The 24,475-nt window shown below is 42.5% G+C and overlaps 1 protein-coding gene across 1 annotated transcript in view; it reads right to left on the reverse strand.

The window, feature by feature from the left end:
- LOC144828980 (fibrous sheath-interacting protein 2-like) overlaps positions 1–21,545 on the reverse strand; it is a 364,242-nt gene extending 342,697 nt beyond the window's left edge. Inside the window, exon 1 of the mRNA XM_078687657.1 lies at positions 21,419–21,545. Coding sequence (XP_078543783.1) covers positions 21,419–21,438 — 20 coding nt within the window. The 5' untranslated portion in view covers positions 21,439–21,545. The remainder of the gene's footprint in view (positions 1–21,418) is intronic.
- Between the last annotated feature and the right edge of the window lie 2,930 nt (positions 21,546–24,475).

Genomic DNA, 24,475 nt, shown 5'->3' on the forward strand with positions numbered 1-24,475 from the left:
ACTAATAAGGGTGGGGTGAAGGGTAAAGACCAGAATCCTTCACAAGGTCCCCAAAAATCTTCTAATGGTGGGGATTCCCAAGCTTCCAAAACGAAAGACCCAAAGAAACCATGGTGTAAAGTCTGTAAACAGAACAGCCATTGGACTAGTGATTGCACTAGAAAAGATTCAAATCCAGCCACCATTGCCCCTAAGGCAACTGTTCCCCCTAGTTCAGCTCCAAGTGGTGGTACTCAGCAGTAGGGTGTAATAGGGTTAACCCTGGGTTCTGAGGTGGACTCAGCCTAGTCAGAGTTCCAACTCAGGCTGTTCTGATCTGTGATGGAGGCATAGATATGTCCTCCTGTGAGAGTCCCAGTAACTTGGGCAAATACAGACAGCAGCCTTTCGTAAATGGAAAAGAGGCTATGGCCTACAGGGACACTGGGGCAAGTGTCACAATGGTAACACAAGACCTTGTGGACCCTGGACAGATCATACTTGGTGAACTTTACCAAGTGACCAATGCTAGCAATGTCAGGACCGACCATGCCCTGGCAGTTGTTAATTTCTCCTGGGAAGGAGTAACTGGCCTCAAGAAACTTGTGGTAAGTGCAGACCTCCCTGTAGAATGCTAACTTGGCAATGATTTAGAGACTTCAGCCTGGTCTGAAGTAGAGTTAAGGACCCATGCAGGAATGTTAGGAATCTCTGCACATGTGTTTGCTGTGACTAGGTCACAGGCCAAAATGTCTAAAACTGAACCGGCCCTGGATTCTGGAATAATGGACCAGGTGCCTTGCAAGAAAAGGAGCTGTAGAGTTAAGGTGGTGCCTTTCCCCATGACTCAGAGTGATGATCAGTCTCTTGAGGGAGATGATTGTGCTCCTGGAGAAGGAACTGTCCCAGATGAGCTTGAGCCTGATCAGGTTGAGTTCTTGGGGACAGGGGGCTCTTCCAGGGCAGATCTGAGCCAGGAGCAGCTGAGCTGCCCTTTTCTTGAACCCCTCAGACAGCAAGCTGCTGCTGAGGCTGCTGGGAATGCTAGTGGCACCCATAGGATTTATTGGGATGAGGGACTCTTGTATTCTGAGGGTAGAGACCCCAAGCCTGGTGCAGCCATGAGGTTGGTTATATCTTTGAAGTTCAGGGGCTTCCTATTGACACTAGCCCATGATATTCCTTTAGCAGGACACTTGGGCCAAAACAAGAATTGGGACAGAATTGTCCCTCACTTTCATTGGCCCCACATGTCAGAAGACACAAAGGAGATTTGTCGCTCCTATGTCACCTGTGAAGCCAGTGGTAAGACAGGTGGCCCCTGATGCCACTACCTGTGGTGGGGGTTCCCTTTGAAAGAGTGGTGATTGATATTGTTAGACCAATGGATCCTCAGACAACATCTGGGCACAAATGTATCCTAGTGGTGGTGGACCATGCCACTAGGTACCCAGAGGCTATACCCCTTAGGAACACTACAGAACCTGTTATGGCAAGAGCCCTCTTGGGAGTGTTCTCAAGAGTGGGTTTCCCTAAGGAGGTAGTATCTGACAGATGTGCAAATGTTATGTCTACCTACTTGACTGCAATGTGGAAGGAGTGTGGGGTGAATTACAAATTCACCACACCCTATCACCCACAATGCAGTGGTTTGGTTGAAAGATTCAACAAAACCTTAAAGGGTATGATGAAGGGTCTCCCAGAAAAGCTTAGGTGGAGATGGGACATCCTACTACCCTGCCTTTTATTTGCATACAGGTGGGTTCCTCAGAAGGGGGTTGGCTACAGCCCTTTTGAACGTCTGTGTGGGCATCCTATAAGAGGCCCATTGTGTTTGGTGAAGGAGGGATGGGAGTTACCTCTCAAACCCCCTAAACAGGACATAGTGGACTCTATTTGCTCTTCTTGGCAAAAAGAATACTAGATTTATGCTACACCTCACTTACTCATTCCCTCGTACCAGACTTAGGTTAGGCACACCGGGGTAGGCGTATTTTAGAAGCACCAGTTGAGTACTTTTTAACCTTCTGTTATTTTTGTATGTATTCTATGGCTTAGAAACCATACTATGCGTTTACAGTATTATTTCATAACACTCTTCTTGCTGTATGCATTATACTTTACAGCCAGTATTACGATTGTAGCAGTTCATTTCTTCTGCATGAGAAAGAAGACTGTTCAATAAATACTTTTTATTGAAAACGCCCGTCTCCCCATTTCTCTGCACCTCTGGTGAAACGAAGCATCCACGAATGACTGAGTAAAATATCTATATATTGTTTCCACGACTCTGAAGATCGTTTTTATCTTGGGGAAAAAAAGTTGTCATGTTTATGCGGTTGTCAGAAACTAATCCCTTCTTGTTCATTCGAGAAAGTTTCTAGTGACCTCTGAGCTAGCTGGCACTCACAATTAAGTCTAGTATATTCGATAGAGACCTAGTAGATCTCAGTCCTACGTCTAATCCATAGGATATATTATTCCAATGTGCAGAGCCTATTGGGAATATAGGAACTACACTACAATAGAGAGGGGTGGATTGGCACTGCCATATCTTAAGTTATATTATTGGCCCACCATCTGCAATATTGTACCACTTTACTGCAGGAGTGGACTTGTAGTGAGGTTGAGGATCGTACTCTTATTTTTGAACACTTAATTAGAGTAAAAGCCTGGGGATGTCTGTGGAGACAGCTTGAGTTTGGCGATTATCAAAAAGTATGATTTAAGACCCTTAATGGTGCTTTTGGGGTTTGGTTGTCAGTCCGTAAATTGATGGGAATAGGTAGACTAAATTATTAAACACCCCTCCCAAATAATGACAACCTACCTGAGATCTTTAGGGCTCAATATATGCAAACGTTTAAAGCGAGGATACATAGAAGACTTTTTTTTTCCCCACCTCTATTTCTTCATTTGACAAACTTAAAACAAAATGTTATATCAATTAAAGGGAATTGTATTTTAGATTTTCAGATAAAAGATTCTAGCAACGCAAGGTGGGTGGATCAGCCGGTTTATCTAAAAATGAATTGATAGAGAAACTAATAAGTCAGAGAAAAAGCTGAATTGGGTTAATATATCATCTATTGAATGTTGAAATGAAAGATGACCTTGGAAAATACTCCCTGGAATGGCTAGAAAAACTAGAAATATCAAAACTGGTTTTCTATAGCGCTTTTCTGTTAGCTCAATCTGTTTTAATGTCTGCAAATCTACAGGTACAGTTTATAAGAGTAGCTTTTTCTTATATTATACACCTTATAAGATTACTAAATGGGGAAATAATAAAGACACGTATTGCCCCCGTTGTTTCTTATATAGTACAGATATCGTACATGTTCGGTTTATGTGAATCTCTTTCACCATTGGAAAATGACCTTGTTAGATTCTTTAAATCTAAACTCAAGTCAAAGGGGTCTTTTTACCCTGTCATTGATTTCATTAGGAATACTGGAACGAGAGGTGGTGGAGGATGGTAAAGCCTTGCTTTGTGTCTCCATGGTTATCCTAAGATTATGTATCGCCTCAGCATGGTTGGACTATAACCCTCCAGCATTTCAGCAAGGGTTAGCTTGATTACTTTCGGTCTATAACCTAGAAAAATATGTATATGCAAAAAAAAAGTGTAATTGGGCGGAAATTGGTGGGTCAATCAATTATTTAGAAGGCCTTAGTCCCCTAAATGCGTGTTTGGTATCTTCAGCACTTGGCACTTTATCAATATTAGTGTTTTTTTTTTTTAATGTAATGTATTAGAATGAAATGGCGGCTCAATTTGACAACTACATCAAATTAGATGTGTAGGCTGCATCATTAGAGATGGTATTAATTTACGATATGTAATGTTTTGGTATGAAATGGGGGATCTATTTTTTCCCGACATCCAATTAATTGTATAGGTCTTGCCAAAGGAGATATTTAATCCAGATATGTCAATTTCATATAACATGTGGGGTGGGGTGGGCAGTGGGGACGGGGGAAGATAATGTGAATATTTAAAATGTGCAATAAAAATCTTTTTTTTTTTTAAAGGATTATCTATCATATTTTGATATACAGTTGTGGATTCCTTCTCGACCTTGCTTAGTATGTTTGTCTTTAAATCTTTACTTTTACTCATTTAAAGAAGTCATCAATTACTTGACTGCCATATTCTTACAATGAAACCTACTCTTTTCAAAAAATTTCCAGGGTGGACTATTATTCTCTCCTAGGGGCCAAATGTACATACAATGCAGTTGGTAAAAGTGGTCGTAGTTTGCACACCGACTGTTACTGAAAGCATTGGTAGTTCGCAAACCGACCAACCTATTATTAGGCCAGTTTTATAATATGGAATCGTAGTGGGTCTCAGTTCGACCTACCTCAATAATAATAATGACATAGGGAGCAAATTGGGAGCCACTATGATTTATTGGCATTACTGGGATGGTGGCCTGCTGGAATCAGTAGACCACCATGTCTGTGATTGCTTTTAAACATAGCACCCCTGTTTTTTTAACGTCGCTCTTTTTCCTGAAAGTATTGGTAGTTTGCAAACAGACCAACCTATTATTAGGCCAGTTTTATAATATGGAATCGTAGTGGGTCTCAGTTCGACCTACCTCAATAATAATAATGACGTAGGGAGCAAATTGGGAGCCACTATGATTTATTGGCATTACTGGGATGGTGGCCTGCTGGAATCAGTAGACCACCATGTCTGTAATTGCTTTTAAACATAGCACTCCTGTTTTTTTAACGTTGCTCTTTTTCCTTAAAGGAAAACGGGACGCGTGTTAAAAAACTGAAATTGAAAGATTCAGTTACTTTTTTTAGGAGTAAGCAATGGTGCCATGGAATGTTTTGTCAACATATACAAAGGGTAAGGGGTCCCCTGGGGACCACTTCCCCATGAACGTTGATTCACCAACATATCAGAGGTAGCAGAAGTAACATCCAGTTGCCTTAGACCCATGATGACAACATGGAAAGTGACATTGCACCATGTCATGTGACCTTTGTCTCTAATCACACCACAAAAAGTGACATTACTGAATTAAAATAAGTCAAAATTAAATATGTTCAAAATTAATAATGTATCACAAATGTTGCTAAGCCAGGCATTAAGATTTATGTCACTACACATATCCTAATTAGGCTGCTACTATATGTTACAGAGGCAGCCATCACATATCCAGCAACCATTTTATGCCAGTGACTGTAAACCCCAAAACACCCTTCAATGTTAGTCACAACCCCAAATGCAATGTCCACAAACAAATTCAATTGGAAAATTACCAAAAAGGACATCAAAGCAATATTACTGACATGGGTGACGCTGATGTCAGTGTAGCTAGACGCAGTCTTCAATGGCTCCCAATATTGGGCCAAACTCCAAGCATTTAATCTTGTTTTAATGGTAACCCAAACCTATTCTGCAAGAGAATAGAAGTAGATTCTTGCCCTCTCTGGTAGTGAAGTTTCCATACATCTTCAACTGAAAATTATTTTGTTCATTACACTCATTACTCTTAGGAATGGTCTTTACAGTAGCAGGAAAGATATTCCAACATTTTTGGACTGCATCGTTCAAGGAGTGTTAATCTACACCGCTATTCCAAGATAGTGCAGATTTTCTCTAAATCCATAACAAGTTGAACAAACAGTACGTGAAATGTTCTTAACTAAGTCTTAAACTTGGGCCTCACCCAGTGGTGCCCTAATGCCAGCAAGCAGCAAAAAGTACCTTAGAGAGTCCCTCCCCCGGCTCTATTCACTTCCAGACACTATGGGCCCGATTACCATGCCATAGGAAACGGCTCTGAACCCCGGTAGGAGCCGGTCCTATGTCATCATAATTGGTTGTTCGGATGCTTTTCCAACAGACCCATTTTGATGGGGTCAGTCGGAAAGGAATCTGAAACGGATTTCCGAATGGCCACCGAGGGCTCAGAAAGCCCATCTGCAATTCGGAAAGTCTCCAGTGATTCCTCAGGCGGCTCTTTTCGCCCAAGGAATTACAATGGCAGATTCCCACAGCCTTTCTGTGCCGCCCTTCAGACACAGAAAGGCTGTGGAAATCTGACTTTAGGGGCCCCCAGCAGGCCCACCATGGGTGCAAGGCAGCCAGATGGTGTCCTAGGGGGCACCTATAGTGCCCCTCCGTTGATCCCTGCACTCCGTGGCAGGTACCTTGAGGTGCCTGCCATGGGGTGCAGGGATGAAGTGCACCTCAGCTCTTTACAATGAAAGCATGCATTTGGTCGGAATGCATGCTCCCATAGTAAAGAATACTAATTGCTGGGTTGGGACTGACGGCAGGAGGTAGTTCGGTCCCAGTTCCAAAACGATGTCGGACGGACTCAGGTCCGTCCGACATTGTAATCGAGACCTATGTGGCCAACTACCGCAAAATAAACACACTATGGCCATCATTAAGAGTGACAATATTAACAAAAAGATTCTATCAAAAATAGGGGTGCAAGTGTTAAAATTATGGGGTTTTTTGGAAAGGTTTTTTAATGAGAAGGGGTGGAATAAGGCTCTTCCTCAGATTGGTGAGATGAAGGCGCTATGTGCTTTTAAAATACCCCTCACACACTAAGAATCCCTTGGTGTCATGATTCATCATGGGGGTCTTCCCGTCCCTCTACGGGGCGGGGCGTGCTACGACCTACGAGCTACGCGGGAGCACTGTTTAAGTGATGAAAGACTATGTGTTAGTGCATTGTGAATGGAATTGGTGAAGTGTAGGGACCTTATGATGTGAATAAAAATAAAAATTAAAAATTCCCTGGCTAGTGGAAAAAATAATTTTATTCGCTTCCCTGGCTGGGAATGTTAAAAAGGGGGTTTGTGAGGTAGGGCTGTTAGCACCTACCAGGTCGACATGTTTCACAGACAGTCCCCTACTGTCTGCTCATCAGGACCTCTGATGGTCCCTACTAAAAGGTACTCAGTTCTAAAGTTTGCCTAGAGTCCTACAAACTAGTAGCAAAAATAAGCTATCAGTTTGTGCTTCGGGGCATCAGTTGGCCCAGGTTGAAGCTGGAAAATATTTGCAAAATATTCTCAAAATATTTCCTAGAAAAAAAGACGCATTGGTCTCTGTAAAGAAAGAAGAAAAATAATAAAGAGAAAGGTAATAACACAATGAATGTATTTGGTTTTTGCACATAGTTCTCAATTAGCTCATTTTGCTTTGAAACAGAAAAATGCATACAAATCTATGCTGTGTTAGCAATGCCACTGGACTTTGGCCATAACTCTTTTTCCCAAAGTAATATGCTCCATCTTATTGAGCCTGTTCATTTCCATGTAAAAACACATATAATCTCGACAAGACACACATACATATGACTCATACATAAAGGCAGGCACCCATATTCAAATGTCTATGCTGGGCATTCGTTTTTTGCAATCGGTTTACTCGTTGTCTGAGTTTCGAATGCAAGCGATAATGGATTCGGGATGAACACAAATAAATACATATATACTGTGCCTCACGTCTTTATAATTTGTTTCTTTTGTTTGGCACTTATTTTTTGCAATCGGTTTACTCATCGCCTGAGTTGTGAATGGAAACGAGAAAGTCGCAGATTGGGGATGAACGCAAGTATACTCATAAATACATACTTTTCAAGTTCTGATTATGTGCCTCATGAGCCGGCAAACGAGGGTTTTCAGACGCGGTTAACTGCAAAAGTGAATAAAGCCACACCCTCTCGTTAGATCACATAGTTCGCGAGAGCAGTTATTACCTCGTGTTTATGAGAAGGTCTGCTTTCCGACTGCTGGTCACAGTCTCGTACTTACATGACCGCTAGTGTCCAAAGCTTCATTCCTGCCCCTGTGCCGCTCTGAAGTAACACCGGCTCGGCATCGCTGTCATCTTTTTATGGATGCCGGTTGTGTGTTGTCATCGTTCTCTAACTACTTGCTGACACTAGACTGCCAACCCAAAATGGCCGCATGTTTTGGAACACTTCCTGATTGATGCAAAAACGGAAGTATTTCTTCTATGTTGTTACTAGATTCTAAATTTATTTTAAATTATTATTAGCATGTAATTGTTCCATATGGATATATTAGGGTATATTGAAGTATATTGGAAAATGGAAAGGGGCAGTATTATGTGACTGGGTACTGGAGACAGGGATTTTGGCTATTTTTCACGTGATATTTGAGTGCACTGATTTTGTTTCCAGAACTGGAATACACAGCTCTCGTGAATATCCCTACTGGGTCCTATCCCTCATGGGATCTGCTGGTGGTTTGCGAGATCAATGGGTAATTAGATAGCCACTTCATATGAAATTTTGGGACCACTTCTCAAGTAATTTGATGTACATATTTATAATCGGCTCCACGGGATGTCATCGTTCAAGCCGTTTTTATTGGATTTGATTCTGAACACCCACCTTTGTTCCTTTTCTAGGAGTTGTTCCTCTCTTGCGACCAATTTAATAATTGTCCAACACATCTCCTCTGCTTTGTGACCCATTTCTAAGAAATGGTTTTTCAGTTTAGTGCTAGATTTTTTGCATTTCACAGTACTTTTGTGCTCTCCTATCCTTATCTTGATGGCTCGACTGGTCATATCCACGTATTCCAGGTTGCATGGGCATTTTATGAGATACACAGCGTTTGCGCTGTTACAGTTGCTGAAGTTTCTCTGTTCCCACTTTGTTCCATCATTAAAGGTGATTGTGGTACTTTTTTTGGTCAAGCAACAAACCTTGCAATTTCCGCAGGTATGGTGGCCTTGTACAAAGGTCGCATTCCTCGCATGGTTATTGCGATTGATTTTTGGTCTAGTGTGAACCAACAAGTCACGAATACTCTGTGCTTTCTTATGGGAAAAGATTGGTTTTGGTAGTTGGAGGTTGCCACTATTCAGAATTTTCCAGTTCTTTTTGATGACCTTAGTCACCTGATTCGAGCTAGTGTTAAATGTGGTAACGCAAATTGGTCTTTGCTCTTCCTCCTTCTGAATTTTATCTTCAAGAAGACTTTCTCTACAGTTATTCCTTGCTCGTTTGTAGGCTTGATCAATAATTTTCTTCGGGTAATGCCGTTCTTCTAGTTTTTTCATTAGGTCTTTTGATTGAAGTTTGAAGTTGCTGACCTCTGTACAGTTCCTGCGAAGTTGTAGGAACTGACCGTAGGGCAAGTTATCCCGCAGATGTTTCGGGTGAAAACTCTGGTACATTAGTAGACAATTTTTTGATGTACTTTTAAAGTGAGTTGTGGTCATCAATTTCCCTTCTTTGGGGGAAGATATTTAGGTCCAGAAAAACCAAATTGCTGTTTGAGGTGGTGCTTGTAAATTTTAGAAAGTCATCCTGTAAGTTCAACCATGTTAGAAATTGTTTAGAGGTCTTTTCATCTCCATCCCAGATAATAAGGATATCATCGATGTATCTCTTCCAGGTTCTGATGTTACTCCTGAAAGGGTTCCTGGGGTTAAGGATCCTGGTGACCTCTAGATGGTGAACATAGAGACCAGCTATACTGGGAGCAAATGTGCTCCCCATGCTGGTCCCATGTTTTTGGAGGCATATGGTACCCTCATATTCGAAAAAGTTCTCTTTTAATGCCAGAGAGCAGCACTCCATAATGACATTACGTGGAGTTTGGTAGTCCCATTCTTCCTCAAAAAGCACGTCTTCAATAATTGTCAGGGTCTCATTATGTGGTAGACTCGTGTAGAGAGATTCTACGTCACAGCTGATCAGAAGCTGGGTTTCGGGGTTGAAAGTCTGATCTTCAAGGAGGTTCAGTACATCCTTAGTGTCTTTGAGGTACGTGGATGTCCGTTGGACCATTGGTCTTAGGAAAGCATCTGCGAATTTGGACACAGGTTCCAAGATTGAACCTATCCCGGAGACTATCGGGCGTCCAGGGGGATTTTGTAGGCTTTTGTGGATCTTTGGCAAAGTATATAAGTAGGGGATCTTTGGATTCTTTTGACATAAAAAAATCCTCTTCTTTTTTCGTGATCCAATCATGGGCCAAAGCTTCCTCAACCATCGTGGTAATTTTAGTTCTTATTTTTTCAGTTGGGTCTTCTCGAAGGATTTCGTAGTTTCGTTGGTCTCTCAAAAGTCGCATGCACTCGTTGTCATATTGCTCTTTGCTTTGAATCACTGTGGCACCCCCTTTATCTGCTGGTTTTATTACCATTTCTTTGTTGTTGCTTAATTCGCCAGGGCTGTTTGTTCCTCTTTGGAGATATTTTGGTACACTCGTTTGTTTATAGGGTTCAATTCTTCAAGTTCCTTCATAACAGCATTCTCGAATGCAAGTAGTTCCACAGGTAGTCTATTATCCATCGGGGTGAAATTGGATTTTGGTTTGAGTCCTGTGTCTCCCTTGCTTTGGTGGTCTTTGTCTTTAAAGAAGACTTGGAGTTTTAAGCGTCTCATAAACTCCTGTATCTCCTTGCATAGGTGGAATTTATCCAAGTTAGCTGTAGGGACATATCCAAGTCCCTTTTCTAGTACTTGTTTCTGTGGTTCAGACAGTTCAATGTCTGTAAGGTTCACAACTAGGCTCATTTTTTCGATGCCCCTGTCATACTCCTCGTGGACACTCTCGGTGGATCCTGTTGTGGTGTCCCAGTGTACATTGGTTCCTCTCCTGTTCCTTCCTTTGTTGCGTCCTCGGAGTCATTAAGAGTGGCCAGTTACATTGGGATCCATTCAAAAACACTTGTTTCACATGGATCACAATTACAAGTGGTCCAATGTTTAGTGAATCAGGTCATTACCAGGTGTGGTAAAGATCATTCCATTTGTTACTTTTCATCAGGTCAAACCTGCCGGACTTTGACAAGGAGGGAAGGCACAGCTTTCACCAGGACATGCCAATTTTGGTTCAGTAGACACCAAAATCCAAATCCAAAAACCTGGAATTCGAACTATTATCGCACCTGCTAAAATCCAAAAGCAATAGAGTTTCCTTCACACACCGATTACATAAGGTGCCAGTCCCACTATTGTTTAGTCACACCAGACTTCCAGTCCCAGTAAGTCGTGCACAACTCATTGCAGAGGCAGGGGATGCCTAAGCAAATAAAGATACCACTATTCTCACTCTTTCGAACCTGTTCGTATCCTTACCTGGCAGATCTGGCCCAATAGATAGTGATACAGCAGTAGCTGGGCACCACTGATGGGCGCTGCAACAAGGGCTGGGTTGCATGGAATGAATCAATTGAAGGTTCGATATACAATGAGCGTTTACATAACCTAAAACAGCATACACACAATGCACTCATAGGCTAAATCCACACGTGAGCACACATTTATTGTGCCAAAACGACTGTGCAATATTATTAGAACATCTCTAAAACCATTCAAAAAGGCTATTGACAAAATATTATTTCCAATTAAATACATAGATATTGCTTTACAAAAAACACTGAAACGTTTATAAAAGGTACCACCAATGTTAATATTGAAATCATTTGAAAAAAATCACTATTTAAAATAGACTGGATAGAGATTGGTTATAATGACAGTGCCTTTTGTGGCAGGTTTACATGTTATCTGGCACTAGGTGAAATAAGAAAGTGTACATCAGTGTCATAACTGCTAAATCAAATTAACATCTTATAGCTTAACTCAAGCAGCAGGTGACATGTACATGGAGAAGGACTACATGCGGTGCATATCAATGGATGCGCTACATACAGCCTCTTGCTGTGTGCTGTAATCAAGCTACAGTTTCTGCATAGCCTCACCCACCCTTTACCCATACATGTGCAAAGCGTTATACTTTTGTTAGCATTCGCTGTACTCTTTAATAAAAGTTCATAATGCAGATGAGTGCTTTCTTTCTTTCCAACTTCCTTTCGTCTTACCTAACTTCTTTCTTTTTCCTTATTTCTTACTTTCTTTCTTAACTTCTTTCTGTCCTTCCTCTTTATGTATTTATTGCCTTCTACTTTATTGCTCCCTTCTTCCATCTTCCTTTCTTTCAAGCCTTCTTTCTTTCAAGCAATCTTTCTTACTTTCCTTCCTTTTATCTTGCCTTCTTTTTTCTTTTCTTGCATTTTTTTTGCATTTCTTGCCTGCTTTGTCTTTCTTGTCTTCTTTTGTCTTGCGTTCTTACTATCCTTTTTCATTCATTCTTTGTTTTTCTTTTATTTTTTTTCTTTCATTCATTCTTTATTTCCCTTTTCCTTTTTTGCCATTTTCCGTCTTTCTTGTCTTCTTTCTTGGTCTTTACTGCATTCTTTCTGTCTTTCTTTCCTTCTTTTTTCTTTCATGCCATTTTCTTTCCTTCCATTACCTCCTTCCTTTTCTTTCTTTACTTCCTTTGTTTTTGCTTTTGTTTCTTCATTTTTTCCTTCTTTTCTTCCTTCCGTTATTTTTTTTTGTTTTCACTCTTTCTTTCTCAAAGGCAGGAGGCTGGCAGCCAACGGCATACCAACTGGCTTTTTAAAGTCTGTCCTAGCCAAGACCTTGATTTACCATTTTCCTTCTTTATTTTTTGTCTTGTCTGTCTTTCTTTAATTTCTTTCTTTCCTTCCTTTCTTCTTTTCTACCATCCCTTGTCCTTCCTTTATTTTTTCCTTCCATTATACCTTCCTTCCTATCTTTCAAGCGACTGGCATAAACATTGGCTTTTTTTAGGTCTGTGTTAGCCAAAACCTTTAGTTTTTTCTAAAGTTATATGTATGCCAGTATTTATAGAGGATTACAGCCACACTTTATCCATTTGCCTGTGGTTGTGTCATTCCCATTTTTCTTCCACCCACTTCTGCATGCATCAAGGGGCAATGCACAATGCACCAGCACACTTCAGCCACAGCCATTTCACAAGGGCAGTATAACATAACTCATACACACACAAAGTAGTTCCCTACAGTGCCAAGGAGTACTTAGGTAATGTGAGTGTTTTTGAACCCAAAAAACATCATTGCCTTTGGGCAATGCTTTTCTTTAGATTGATGAGGGACCGGCATCTTCCCAAACAATAAAGTTTTGCAAAAACTATGAGCAAACAAGACAACAATTGCCAAAAGGCTGGCAACCAATGCCAGATCTCTTGGCTTTGCCATTGCTGGTGTTCTTTGGAGGTCTTAAGGACTATTGAGCAAGGAATTGCAAAGGGCAAGCGAGGGGTCACAATTGTGACCCCTGGGAACCCAAATTAACACCCAATTCCCTTTGTGTTTATGAATGGGATACCACCTTCTTTGAGGTGTCGGTAATTTTATTAATGGTTTGGAACGAGACTTCAGTCACAAAACATTAATACATACCATGAGGAATCAGTATTTCTAAGGGGCACTGTAGATACTCCCCTTTCAAATACTGATTCGGTATAGTTTACTAAATGCATTTATCAATTTGGAAAAGCTTTTCTGAATTGTTAAATGAGCTTAGTACATATGAAAAGAGATTTTAGCGTTCGCCAAACCTCTACAGCCCTGCCAAGGGCCACGCATCTTGATGTAGAATAATGCACTTCTGATGTTTTTCCCTCATTACCGCAATGCCTGAGATTGTCATGCACATGAACCATGTCCTGAAGTGTGATAGTTCCAGCTTCTCGCTTTGCTTGGATGGATGGCATAAAAGTTGAACTCAAGTGATGTTTTTCAAACGCCACAGGATGGCAAAAGTGTACAACGGGAGATATATATAAGATTCGCAATATAGTATGACATGGAACTATCCTGCTCTCACATTAAACCAAATGAACTTCAGAGATTTGAAGACCAAAACTCAAAACCACACATCGCATTATTAATGTAAAAAACCACCCGCTGCTCAAACCATAGTATCAAACAGATGTGGAAGTCCAGCGCAAAACTAAGCTTCTTAGATACATGCATCCATACAGGAAACCTTTTTGCCGCAAGCTGTTGCCTGCTGTCACTCGTCCCTGAAAACTCCTGGGGAAATGCTTCCAGCCCGTTGTTGACGCCGCCCGAATCCGCCCGCTTGTCTCCCGCCGCCTCACGCTCACTGACCACCTGGAGCGAGGCAGTTGAGCGGAGACGAGCGAGAGGAGGACCACAACTCCCAGAGCGCATAGCGGCCTGCCGCGTCACCTCTCAGCGCCAGGAGGCGCTCAAAAGCGACACCACTCCCACTGAGAAGGGGGAAATCTTTTTGCCGCAAGCTGTTGCCTGCTTTCACTCGTCCCTGAAAACTCCTGGGGAAATGCTTCCAGCCCGTTGTTGACGCCGCCCGAATCCGCCCGCTTGTCTCCCGCTGCCTCACGCTCACTGACCACCTGGAGCGAGGCAGCCGAGCGGAGACGAGCGAGAGGAGGACCACAACTCCCAGAGCGCATAGCGGCCTGCCGCGTCACCTCTCAGCGCCAGGAGGCGCTCAAAAGCGACACCACTCCCGTCTCGCGGGACGCCGGGCGAAGCCCGGGCAAAGGGCGGGCCCTCAGAGGACGAGGAGGTCGGTTTGGGTACACCCCCCTAACATCACCACTTCGCTAACTAGCAGGTAAGCCTGTCTATCCAATCTGCCTGTGAAGATTGTAATCAGATATATTCTAATCTCTACAGGGTAAAAAAATATTTTGATATTGGACAGCCTTGCATTGAGTTCATTACATTCAATTGAATTTTGTTACCCCTGACTATCTACGTGTAATCAGTGATGTCTACCAGGGGAAGCAGAAGTAAGACTGCTACGGCAAGCATTCCCATCGTTGGTCCTATTGATAGTTTCATTACAAGAACAAACAACGCTATTGACCTTAGTATTTCACTCCTTGAACGCAGAGTCTCACAAGACCTAGAAGCTGCCAAGCGTAGGGTTTCACAAGAACTATTAAAAACTAAACGTTCCTCTCTTGGTAACATTTTGCTGGCAAAAACTCCAGCAAAACATAATGACATACAAGTGGGCTGTCCTCGAGAAATACGACCTGAACTCCATACTATTCCCAATGAGATTAATCTATCAGCAACAGATTCATTAATTGATTGTGACTCTGACACGAGTAATGAATTAGAAAAGACACCAGATCTAAATATAAATCATACTCCGGAAATTGCAGAAGAGAATAGTGTTTCGTCAATAAGACCCAGCCAAGAGGGTGCCATTCGCAAACGGATTCAACAACCAACGATATCTATTCTTCCTGCTGAAAAACAATGTAACACAACAAAAGTTCCATCTAGAAAAGGTACAACCGAACATCCCACTGTTAGTGGAATAACAATACATACAGGGGCGCCAACTGAGGATATCCAGGGGGAATACTCAGGTGCGTGTGGACAATCTTGACGCACCCACAAAAAAAACAAAAAATGATCAACTAATAGAAAGAGTTGGTGATCTCTTGGCCATCTTTATGGCACCAATTGAATCTAGATTGGCCCGTATTGAAAAACAACTAGAGGAACTTACTGATGTTAACAAAAAGGCTCCCAGAGAGATCGTAATTACTAATACAGCCGCAAAAACAACTATTAGTAAACCTACCACTACCAAACAGATAACAAAAGCTACTTCATCTACAGATATAGTGACAAAATCACAACCAAAATTAGTCCCTTCTACAAGCAGAGAAAATCCTTTAAATAAACTCTGCTACAGGAAGTGTTTCTACTTCGAATATACCTATCGACACCCGGGCTGTAACTGAAAACACAGGAAAGAAGGCAGTACCATCTCATGACATAACAAAGATACATAACCAACCGAATTCCACTTTCCCAACTTCTCAAAAACCTCGACCAACACACGACCCTCTATACAATTCAAGACAGATTCCTCCACGAATCAATCTTCCACCTGAATGTGGTGCTTATGTATTGGTCTTGGTTAATGTTCCTAAACTCAGACACGATCAGGAGGAAACTTTTTCCTCTTTGAAAAATAAGATCTTGCATTGGCTGATAGCAAATTGTAATTTTCCGATAGAATGCACAGGAGAAATAAATAATGTACAGAGAGTAGGATGGATAGGCCCCTGAAGAAAAAATTTGATGGTGATTGCGTATCTATAAGCTTTAAGAACCCGCAATGGGCTGAGAAAACCTTGGCAAGGGCCCCTTCACCTTCGGTCTGGGAATTTAATACCACTCTTCTCCCGGTGGGATATTTCTATAGACATCTGATTACAAACTCAACAACCATGGGACCTAACTTAGCCACTCCTTTTTTTGATCACTATCAAATGATAGAAAATAACTCTCCCTTTTTACATCAGTATCCCAAATTCACCTATCCGAATGTTCACACACAAAGACACCAACCACAGATACATACTCATTTTACGTCACATCCTTATTTGTCCACAATGCCGCATAAAGAATATAGGGACCCTCGTTGGCATCAAGTTGCTGCTGCATCAGGCAATTCCTATAGTATTCCGATCCAAAATAGGTTTAGTGCACTGTCTAATCTTGATTTTAATGATTGACAAAAAAATGACCATCTAGAAGAGACAACTATCTGTACATTAACTTCAGAGGGGCAGGTGATAGATAGTGTTTTAGACAGAGAGGAAAAGGATGCAGCAAATTTTTCTGATAAACATATTCAAATCCCTCTCACCCAAATAGGATTAAATGATGAGATCAATTTAAAACAACTGAAAAATAGTCCTGTAACACTGGAAAATTTACTAATTACAAGCACTTCCCCTAGTCATAATAGCAGTACCTCTTTAATATATCTAACATACTGGAACATAGCAGGCTTGCTGGCTAAAGTGACGAATCCCAATTTCCTAAATCAAGTTAACACGAGTAGTGTTGTCTGTCTTCAGGAAACATGGGCTATTGACCCAGTACATATAATTGGGTACAAGACCTTTCTTTCCCCGGCAAAAAAATCTCCATCTGGAAGAAATAGTGGTGGCCTAATTATTTATATAGCAAATACCTTATCCAATGAGGAAATTGTTTCTCTTAAATTAATAGAGAACTATCAAATAATTATTCTAAAGAGAACCAAACAGAGGATATATATCATAGTAAACTTTTATAACAACAAGAAACTAGATGATTTGACTAATATCCTCACAGAGATTTCTCTAATCTTACAAGATTTAAAAGAGAAATATGCTAATAAAACATGTATTATACTCTGGGGCGGTGACTTTAATCTCCATTTATGCGAGAATAATAATACTGATAAATGTGGAATCGAGGAAGAGGATGGCAATAGGATAACTCACTTTACACATTCATTTGAGGGTGAAAAAATGAATGAGGTCTTAACAGAACTAGAACTGGGCTTCGCAAATGAATTAAAGCCTCTCCGAGTACCCTTTACACCAACTTTTAATGGAAGGGGGCTGATGAGTCTGATAGACTATGTTTTGATCTCAACACATAAAGGCCCAAATATAGAATTATTTGAAGTAGCCAAAAACCCTCTAAGTGATCACTTCCCGATTATAATCGCCCTGAGTGACCAAAAGAATCAAAAAGACCCTGACACATTGACATTATTAGATCAACAAAATCTTGAGTTGGGTTCTCTGAATGGCTAAACCCTAAAGTGGGGAAACATTGATAATAAAGCGTTTACGACAGGAATAGTCAAAGAATGTAAAAAGGAGATATTAATCTGCCTAGGGTCTGAGACAAAATGTAGTGACGTAATAACCAGTTTCAATACCATCTCACAAAATATAAAGAAGGCACTCACCAAATCCTGCAAACAAAAAAACCAGGCGAAGAAAGGATGGTTTAATCCAGCCTGCACCAAAGCACACTCAAAATTTTAAAAAAAAGCGCTGGGAAGGGATAAAAGGGATAGAGAGGAGATCATCACTTTAAGAAAAGAGTACGCCCTAGTGATGAAAAACAGAAAACAAGAGATAAAAGCTGATCTATGGGAGCGTCTTAAGAAAAGCTCGGAACTTAAAGATAGTGCAGAGCTCTGGCAAATAGTAAGGTCACCATATCTTACAGGCAAAGAGGATTTACCATCCATCGACATTGCAATTACCAACAATGAATGGGTAAATCACTACTCTAATGTTTTTGGCCTAGGGACATCATATAGTATGGATTGTATGGATCCATTGAATCAGGTCATCTATCCACTAAGCTTGTATTTCACTCATGATGAGGTAAAGAAAGCACTAAAGTCCTCAAAAACAGGTAAGGCCCCAGGGCCAGACGGGGTTCCTGTTGACATTTTTAAATATAAGGAAGAACTTTGGTCTCCGCTCTTGACGAATGTATTAAATGCTACAATAGAAGAAGGCCTGTTAAAATAATGGAAAACATCTGTACTTGTCCCGATCTTTAAAAAGGGAGACCGAAACTTACCAACCTGCTACAGGCCCATTTCATTCCTGGACTCTCTTGGGAAGATCGCTGGTCGGATCATTCTCGAGAGACTCCAGGAGTGGACAGCTACGCAAAACATCATATCAGATATACAGTACGGATTCCGAGAGGGGTTAGGTACTGTAGATCAAGCGTTAAATTTGTCCTTATTAGCAGGAAAATATCTAGAGGCTAAGGGGAATGTCTTCCATATGGTATATGTAGATCTATCCGCAGCCTTTGACTGTGTCATACACTCAAGGCTGTGGAGGATCATTCTCACAATGGGAGTTGATCCTCGTATCGTGGACTTCCTTCGAGAACTCTACACCGGAACAACAGGTAGAGTGCGATTTGGCACAAAGGGCCAACTGACAGAAAGTTTTAGAGTGGAAAAGGGGGTCAGACAGGGATGCGTGCTGGCCCCCTTTTTATTTACCCTTTATACAAATGGCCTCGAGGCCGCCATGCTGGAAGGAAGTAAAGATCTCCCCTCAGTCGGTCGTCTGCAGATACCTGCTTTGTTATATGCCGACGCCGCGGTCATCCTAGCCAGAACCTCGGTGGAATTACAGCGAGCACTGGATAAATACTGTGATTTTATGCTAAGTTTGAATTTGTTCTTAAATGTGAAAAAAACTTTTACTATGCATGCGGGGAAAAAGAGTGCAAAACCCAAAAAACTATTTGTGAAAGGAGAAATGTTGGAGAGAACATCAACATATCAATACTTGGGAATCGTAATTGATGACAAATTTAAGTGGAAGGCAGCAATCAATGGCAGGAAATTATCCTTTCTGAGAGCAACAATGGCATGGAGGTCATTTGCACAAAAATTGGGACATAAACCACCACTAGAAATGTTAAAAATATATAACGCCAAATGTGTCAGTACCGCTATTTATGGGGCAGGGATATGGGGCTTTGCAAATGTGACTGAACTACAAAAAATAGAAAATTCTTTTTTAAGATCCCTACTTGGGTTACCGAAAAATTCTTCCACATATGCTTGCCATGTAGAGCTGGGCATAGACTATCTAGAGGACATCATAAAAGCCCAGCCTGTAATGCTATGGCGTCGAATCTGGGTCACTGAACGATGCCATCTAACCAGATCCATCATACAAGATATTCAGACGCTTGACCATTACAGGAGGATAAAATGGACAGTTTACGTCAGAGCCCTTTTAACAGATATGGGATTCGAACATTTTTTTACAGACCCACTATCTTTTTTTGTTGTAAAAAGACCCACTATCTTTAAATAATATCTCTAAACTAGAGTTGAGAAAAGCATGTCTTGCACATTTGCGCCAGGTACGCCTGTTAAAAGAAATTCATAAATCTTCTGTACAACAGAGTCTATTGGTACAAACTGTACTGTCTGTCGAACTCTATTTGATGTATAAAGTAACCCAATTTGAAAAACTGCTCTTGACACGTTTTAGGTTTAATATGTTCCATTTAATGGTCTCCTTTCCCATACAGAATGACTGGTCATCAAGACTCCTACCGTGCCCTTGCGATTCCCAATCACAACAGTCAACCATACACACAACATTATTTTGCAAATTTTTTGTGGCACCCCGCAGACATTGGCTACTGCCCATATTAAAACATTGGGGCTTACGCCAATGTCGTCCAGCATACTTGGCGTTACAATATCTTGAAAATGAACTAATAGCAAAAGCAATTGCACGCTTTCTGAAATTTTGTATACGTCATCGTTCTAATCTTTGATACTGAAAAGAATGAACCAAGTACAAAGGATATAAGTAAAAGTTAAGTCATTATTAATACTGTGTTTTTTTAATTGTTTTTTTAAATTTCCTGTTTTTTAATTGTTTTTACAAATTGAGTAAATGTGTAAAAAATGTATTTTTGTGAACTTTTATGGTGTTTCTATCATTGTGAAAAGCCGAATAAAGTTGTTTTTGATTTGATTTGATTTGATACATGCCAAAAACCGGGTCAGTTTAAACTGCTGTAAAATAATGGCCTAATTGAAGAACTGTAAAGAGAGAAGATCCCTGCAAGGGGGGGGGCCTCTCACACTCTGTAGTCGACCTAGGGTCCCACGTGGAAGAGAGCCTGGACAGACTCTGTCAATTGATCATGATCTGATCATGCCATTAATATGATTGATTGCCAGCCAGGGAGGCATAGGTTGGCTAAGGCAGGGACTCTCTGTTTAATTTATTGTTTCTCTGCAGCCCTGCTCGGCAACTGGTGTCTGGGCTGTACTGTGCTACTACAAAGTGTGGGTGACATTATAATGATCGCGAGAAGGTGTCACTCATAGTTGTTGAATGTTACTCATAATTACATTGAAATTATGAAAATGTCACACATTACTAATCAGAAACCTTGGCAGCTATGCCTCCGAGTCAGTAAATCAGAGAGAGGGTTTGCGAACGTGCTACTCAGTTGTACATCTGACCTATAGTTGCGTAGTATACCTTTTCAAAGTTCCTTCCTGTATTTCTATTCACTATGAAAAATATTAAATGATGACAACATTGTTAATCATGTTGGTACTATTCAGCAGCGGTTCCTGGTTCAGAGCCAGCAGCTGAAAAATAAAACAATATTTCGGTATCGTTTCATTTTCAGCTGCTGCCTGAGCCAGTTGAGTAGGGGGCGGCTATATGCACTTCTAAGGGTGCATATCAGTTTGGCAGGCCGTTTTTGGCCGGTCAAACTGACGTGCACTTCGGTTTCTCCATTCCAACTGTATTGCACAGCTGGGTTGGAGAAACCGCCCAGATCCCTGCTTGGGAGCAGTGTGGAGATTGGGTGGGGAATCCGTGATGCCAGGGACTGGAAGCAGTGAAGCGCGAGGCTGCCGGCAGCACCAGGTAAATATTTTATTTTTATTTTTTATTATTATCATTTTTAACCACCGGACAAAACCCCCACCCCCAACACCACCAACGCTCTTTATATGAGTATGTTGCCACCGGAAGTATTAATCACCACTGTTGTCCAAAAATGTATTCTATATTTATGCGCCGCTAGCTAAAATGTGCAATACTGGTTTGGGACGCGACTTTGAATAACTAAGAGGCGCAATGTTGTACCGTTTCCGCTATGAGATCGGCCGATCAGAGCGGTAAACCCGGGAGGGGTTTTAAGGACGCAACAACCTTAATTTGAACCTCTGTTCGTTCTCCTTCTGCTTACCCAGCTCCATTCCCGTTCATCGCTCTTCAAGCCCAGCGTTAGTTGGTCTTCGAGAGGTGAAGAGTCATTGCTTGCGCGCGGGTACCCTATCGCTGGCTCATTACCGGCGTCCACTTGTCATCACAATACTACTAGGCCATGAGAGGAGGGACTACTTTGTGACGTCACCCGCAAGGGGTTCGCCTTAGGCACCTGCATTGTTTCTCTGGAACTATCGCACAGCCGATCTGGTGTTTCTTGTCTACTGGACTCAAGTGAGTGGGGAGAGGATGTGGTCTGACTGCTCGGTTCTATTGCCGACTTTGCTGCTGGAAATAAAGGTTTGAACCTCGGGGTCGCGTCCACTTTCTGTGATTCTGGGCAAATCACTTAATCTACCCCTGCCTGAATGTGTCCTTGTGTAACGTAACCGGTGCTCATGTAAAGTTCTCCAATACCTTGGGGTCGAGTTCACGCTATATAAAGCTGCATGGAAAAAAAAACAAGCATTGGCACAGCCAATAGGTCTCGGCTTTGGGACCTTATAAATTTAGCCATGCAGCAGATCATGGGCAGGGCTTTAAGTGGGATGAAAAAACTGGGGGGGGGGGGGGGTCTCTCAAAGGGGCGTGGCCAGTGTAATGAGGGGCGTGGCTTCAAAAAAGTATGCAAAAAAACTGTTTAGCATAGTGTGCCACCTGCCTTGTATTTTGCTATTTCTGTCATTTATTTTTTTTGCAGAGTTTTATATAGCGCGAACTAGACCCGAATCAAATGGGGTGTCAGAGCGCTTTACATAGCACTAGTAACATTACATCAGGACACACATTCATTTTAGGCACGGGGAGATTAAGTGATTTGCCCAGAATCACAGGAGGTTTTGGCATCGTTACCGAGACTTGAACCCTGATCCCCAGGTCCGAGGTCGAGCGCCCTAGCCGTTAGGCCAACTTCTCATCCAGACATGTGATACAATAAGTAACATCATACCTACAACAAGTAAGGACTATTGGCTTTGTCAATGGTTATTAGTTGCATAACAACAGCGCTGATCACTAGCGCGTTCAGTTGAACCCTAACCTCTGAGGCGGAAAGCCGGAGGAGAAAACTGTATTTTTTAAAATTGTCGATCCTCTGTGTGTATCTATTTTTAAAACTTGTACTCTCACCTGTGCTCTCTTCTGGGCTAAAGCGCCTAGCAGGCTCTTGACAATTCAGCGGATTTTGCGCTGTTTTGGGACATTGTTGATCCAGGGACGCCATCGCTGCACACGCGAGGCCACGCCCACCTAACAGGCCACGCCCACACACCCCGCCTATAACAACAGCGCTGATCACTAGCGCGTTCAGTTGAACCCTAACCTCTGAGGCGGAAAGCCGGAGGAGAAAACTGTATTTTTTAAAATTGTCGATCCTCTGTGTGTATCTATTTTTAAAATTTGTACTCTCACCTGTGCTCTCTTCTGGGCTAAAGCGCCTAGCAGGCTCTTGACAATTCAGCGGATTTCGCGCTGTTTTGGGACATTGTTGATCCAGGGACGCCATCGCTGCACACGCGAGGCCACGCCCACCTAACAGGCCACGCCCACCCCCCCGCCTATAACAACAGCGCTGATCACTAGCGCGTTCAGTTGAACCCTAACCTCTGAGGCGGAAAGCCGGAAGAGAAAACTGTATTTTTTAAAATTGTCGATCCTCTGTGTGTATCTATTTTTAAAACTTGTACTCTCACCTGTGCTCTCTTCTGGGCTAAAGCGCCTAGCAGGCTCCTGACAATTCAGCGGATTTCGCGCTGTTTTGGGACATTGTTGATCCAGGGACGCCATCGCTGCACACGCGAGGCCACGCCCACCTAACAGGCCACGCCCACACCCCCCGCCTATAACAACAGCGCTGATCACTAGCGCGTTCAGTTGAACCCTAACCTCTGAGGCGGAAAGCCGGAGGAGAAAACTGTATTTTTTTAAAATTGTCGATCCTCTGTGTGTATCTATTTTTAAAACTTGTTCTCTCACCTGTGCTCTCTTCTGGGCTAAAGCGCCTAGCAGGCTCTTGACAATTCAGCGGATTTCGCGCTGTTTTGGGACATTGTTGATCCAGGGACGCCATCGCTGCACACGCGAGGCCACGCCCACCTAACAGGCCACGCCCACACACCCCCGCCTATAACAACAGCGCTGATCACTAGCGCGTTCAGTTGAACCCTAACCTCTGAGGCGGAAAGCCGGAGGAGAAAACTGTATTTTTTAAAATTGTCGATCCTCTGTGTGTATCTATTTTTAAAACTTGTACTCTCACCTGTGCTCTCTTCTGGGCTAAAGCGCCTAGCAGGCTCTTGACAATTCAGCGGATTTCGCGCTGTTTTGGGACATTGTTGATCCAGGGACGCCATCGCTGCACACGCGAGGCCACGCCCACCTAACAGGCCACGCCCACACCCTCTCACTTCAAATGTGCCTCCCACGCAAGCGCAGCGGACGAGCGCAGCGGGAGCGCCGTTTGCGCGCCGAAGGCGCGCTTAAGGCAAGCCCGTCTGGGCCCGTCCGGGCCCGGACGGACCCAGGCCCAGGGATTCTGCCAGATTCACCCCCCAGCCGCCTGAGGTATTCAGCAGACACGCTTCGGGACCTCCGACCTGTAAAAAGCCCAGGCTGTCTCTACATTCACGATGTAGGTAAACCCTTTACTAGCTGCACGCGCTGTGACACAGCTACCCTTACCCTAGCCAATTCCAGGCTACAACTCAGTCTACTCAACTGTCGCTCCCTCCCCAAGCACGCACTCGAAATCAATGGGCTGATCCAGGACCAAGGCTTAGACGCATTGTTTCTAACAGAAACTTGGCTCTCGGACAATACTGATGCTGACATTGTCATCGCCCTTCCCCCAGGCTATCTTATTCAAACACGCCACAGACCCAGAGGAAGAGGAGGTGGGCTGGCTATAATCTACCGCGATCATCTCAGCTGCAGAATCAATGACGCTAAGATTGAAGACGCAGAAAGCTGCCACTTCTCCCTCCTAACCTCCCCGACGCATTCCATCTCGGGCCTGCTTATCTACCGTCCCCCGGGCACT

This window comes from Lissotriton helveticus, chromosome 4_1 (assembly GCF_964261635.1).
Source record: "Lissotriton helveticus chromosome 4_1, aLisHel1.1, whole genome shotgun sequence".
In the NCBI taxonomy this organism is placed as follows: domain Eukaryota; kingdom Metazoa; phylum Chordata; class Amphibia; order Caudata; family Salamandridae; genus Lissotriton; species Lissotriton helveticus.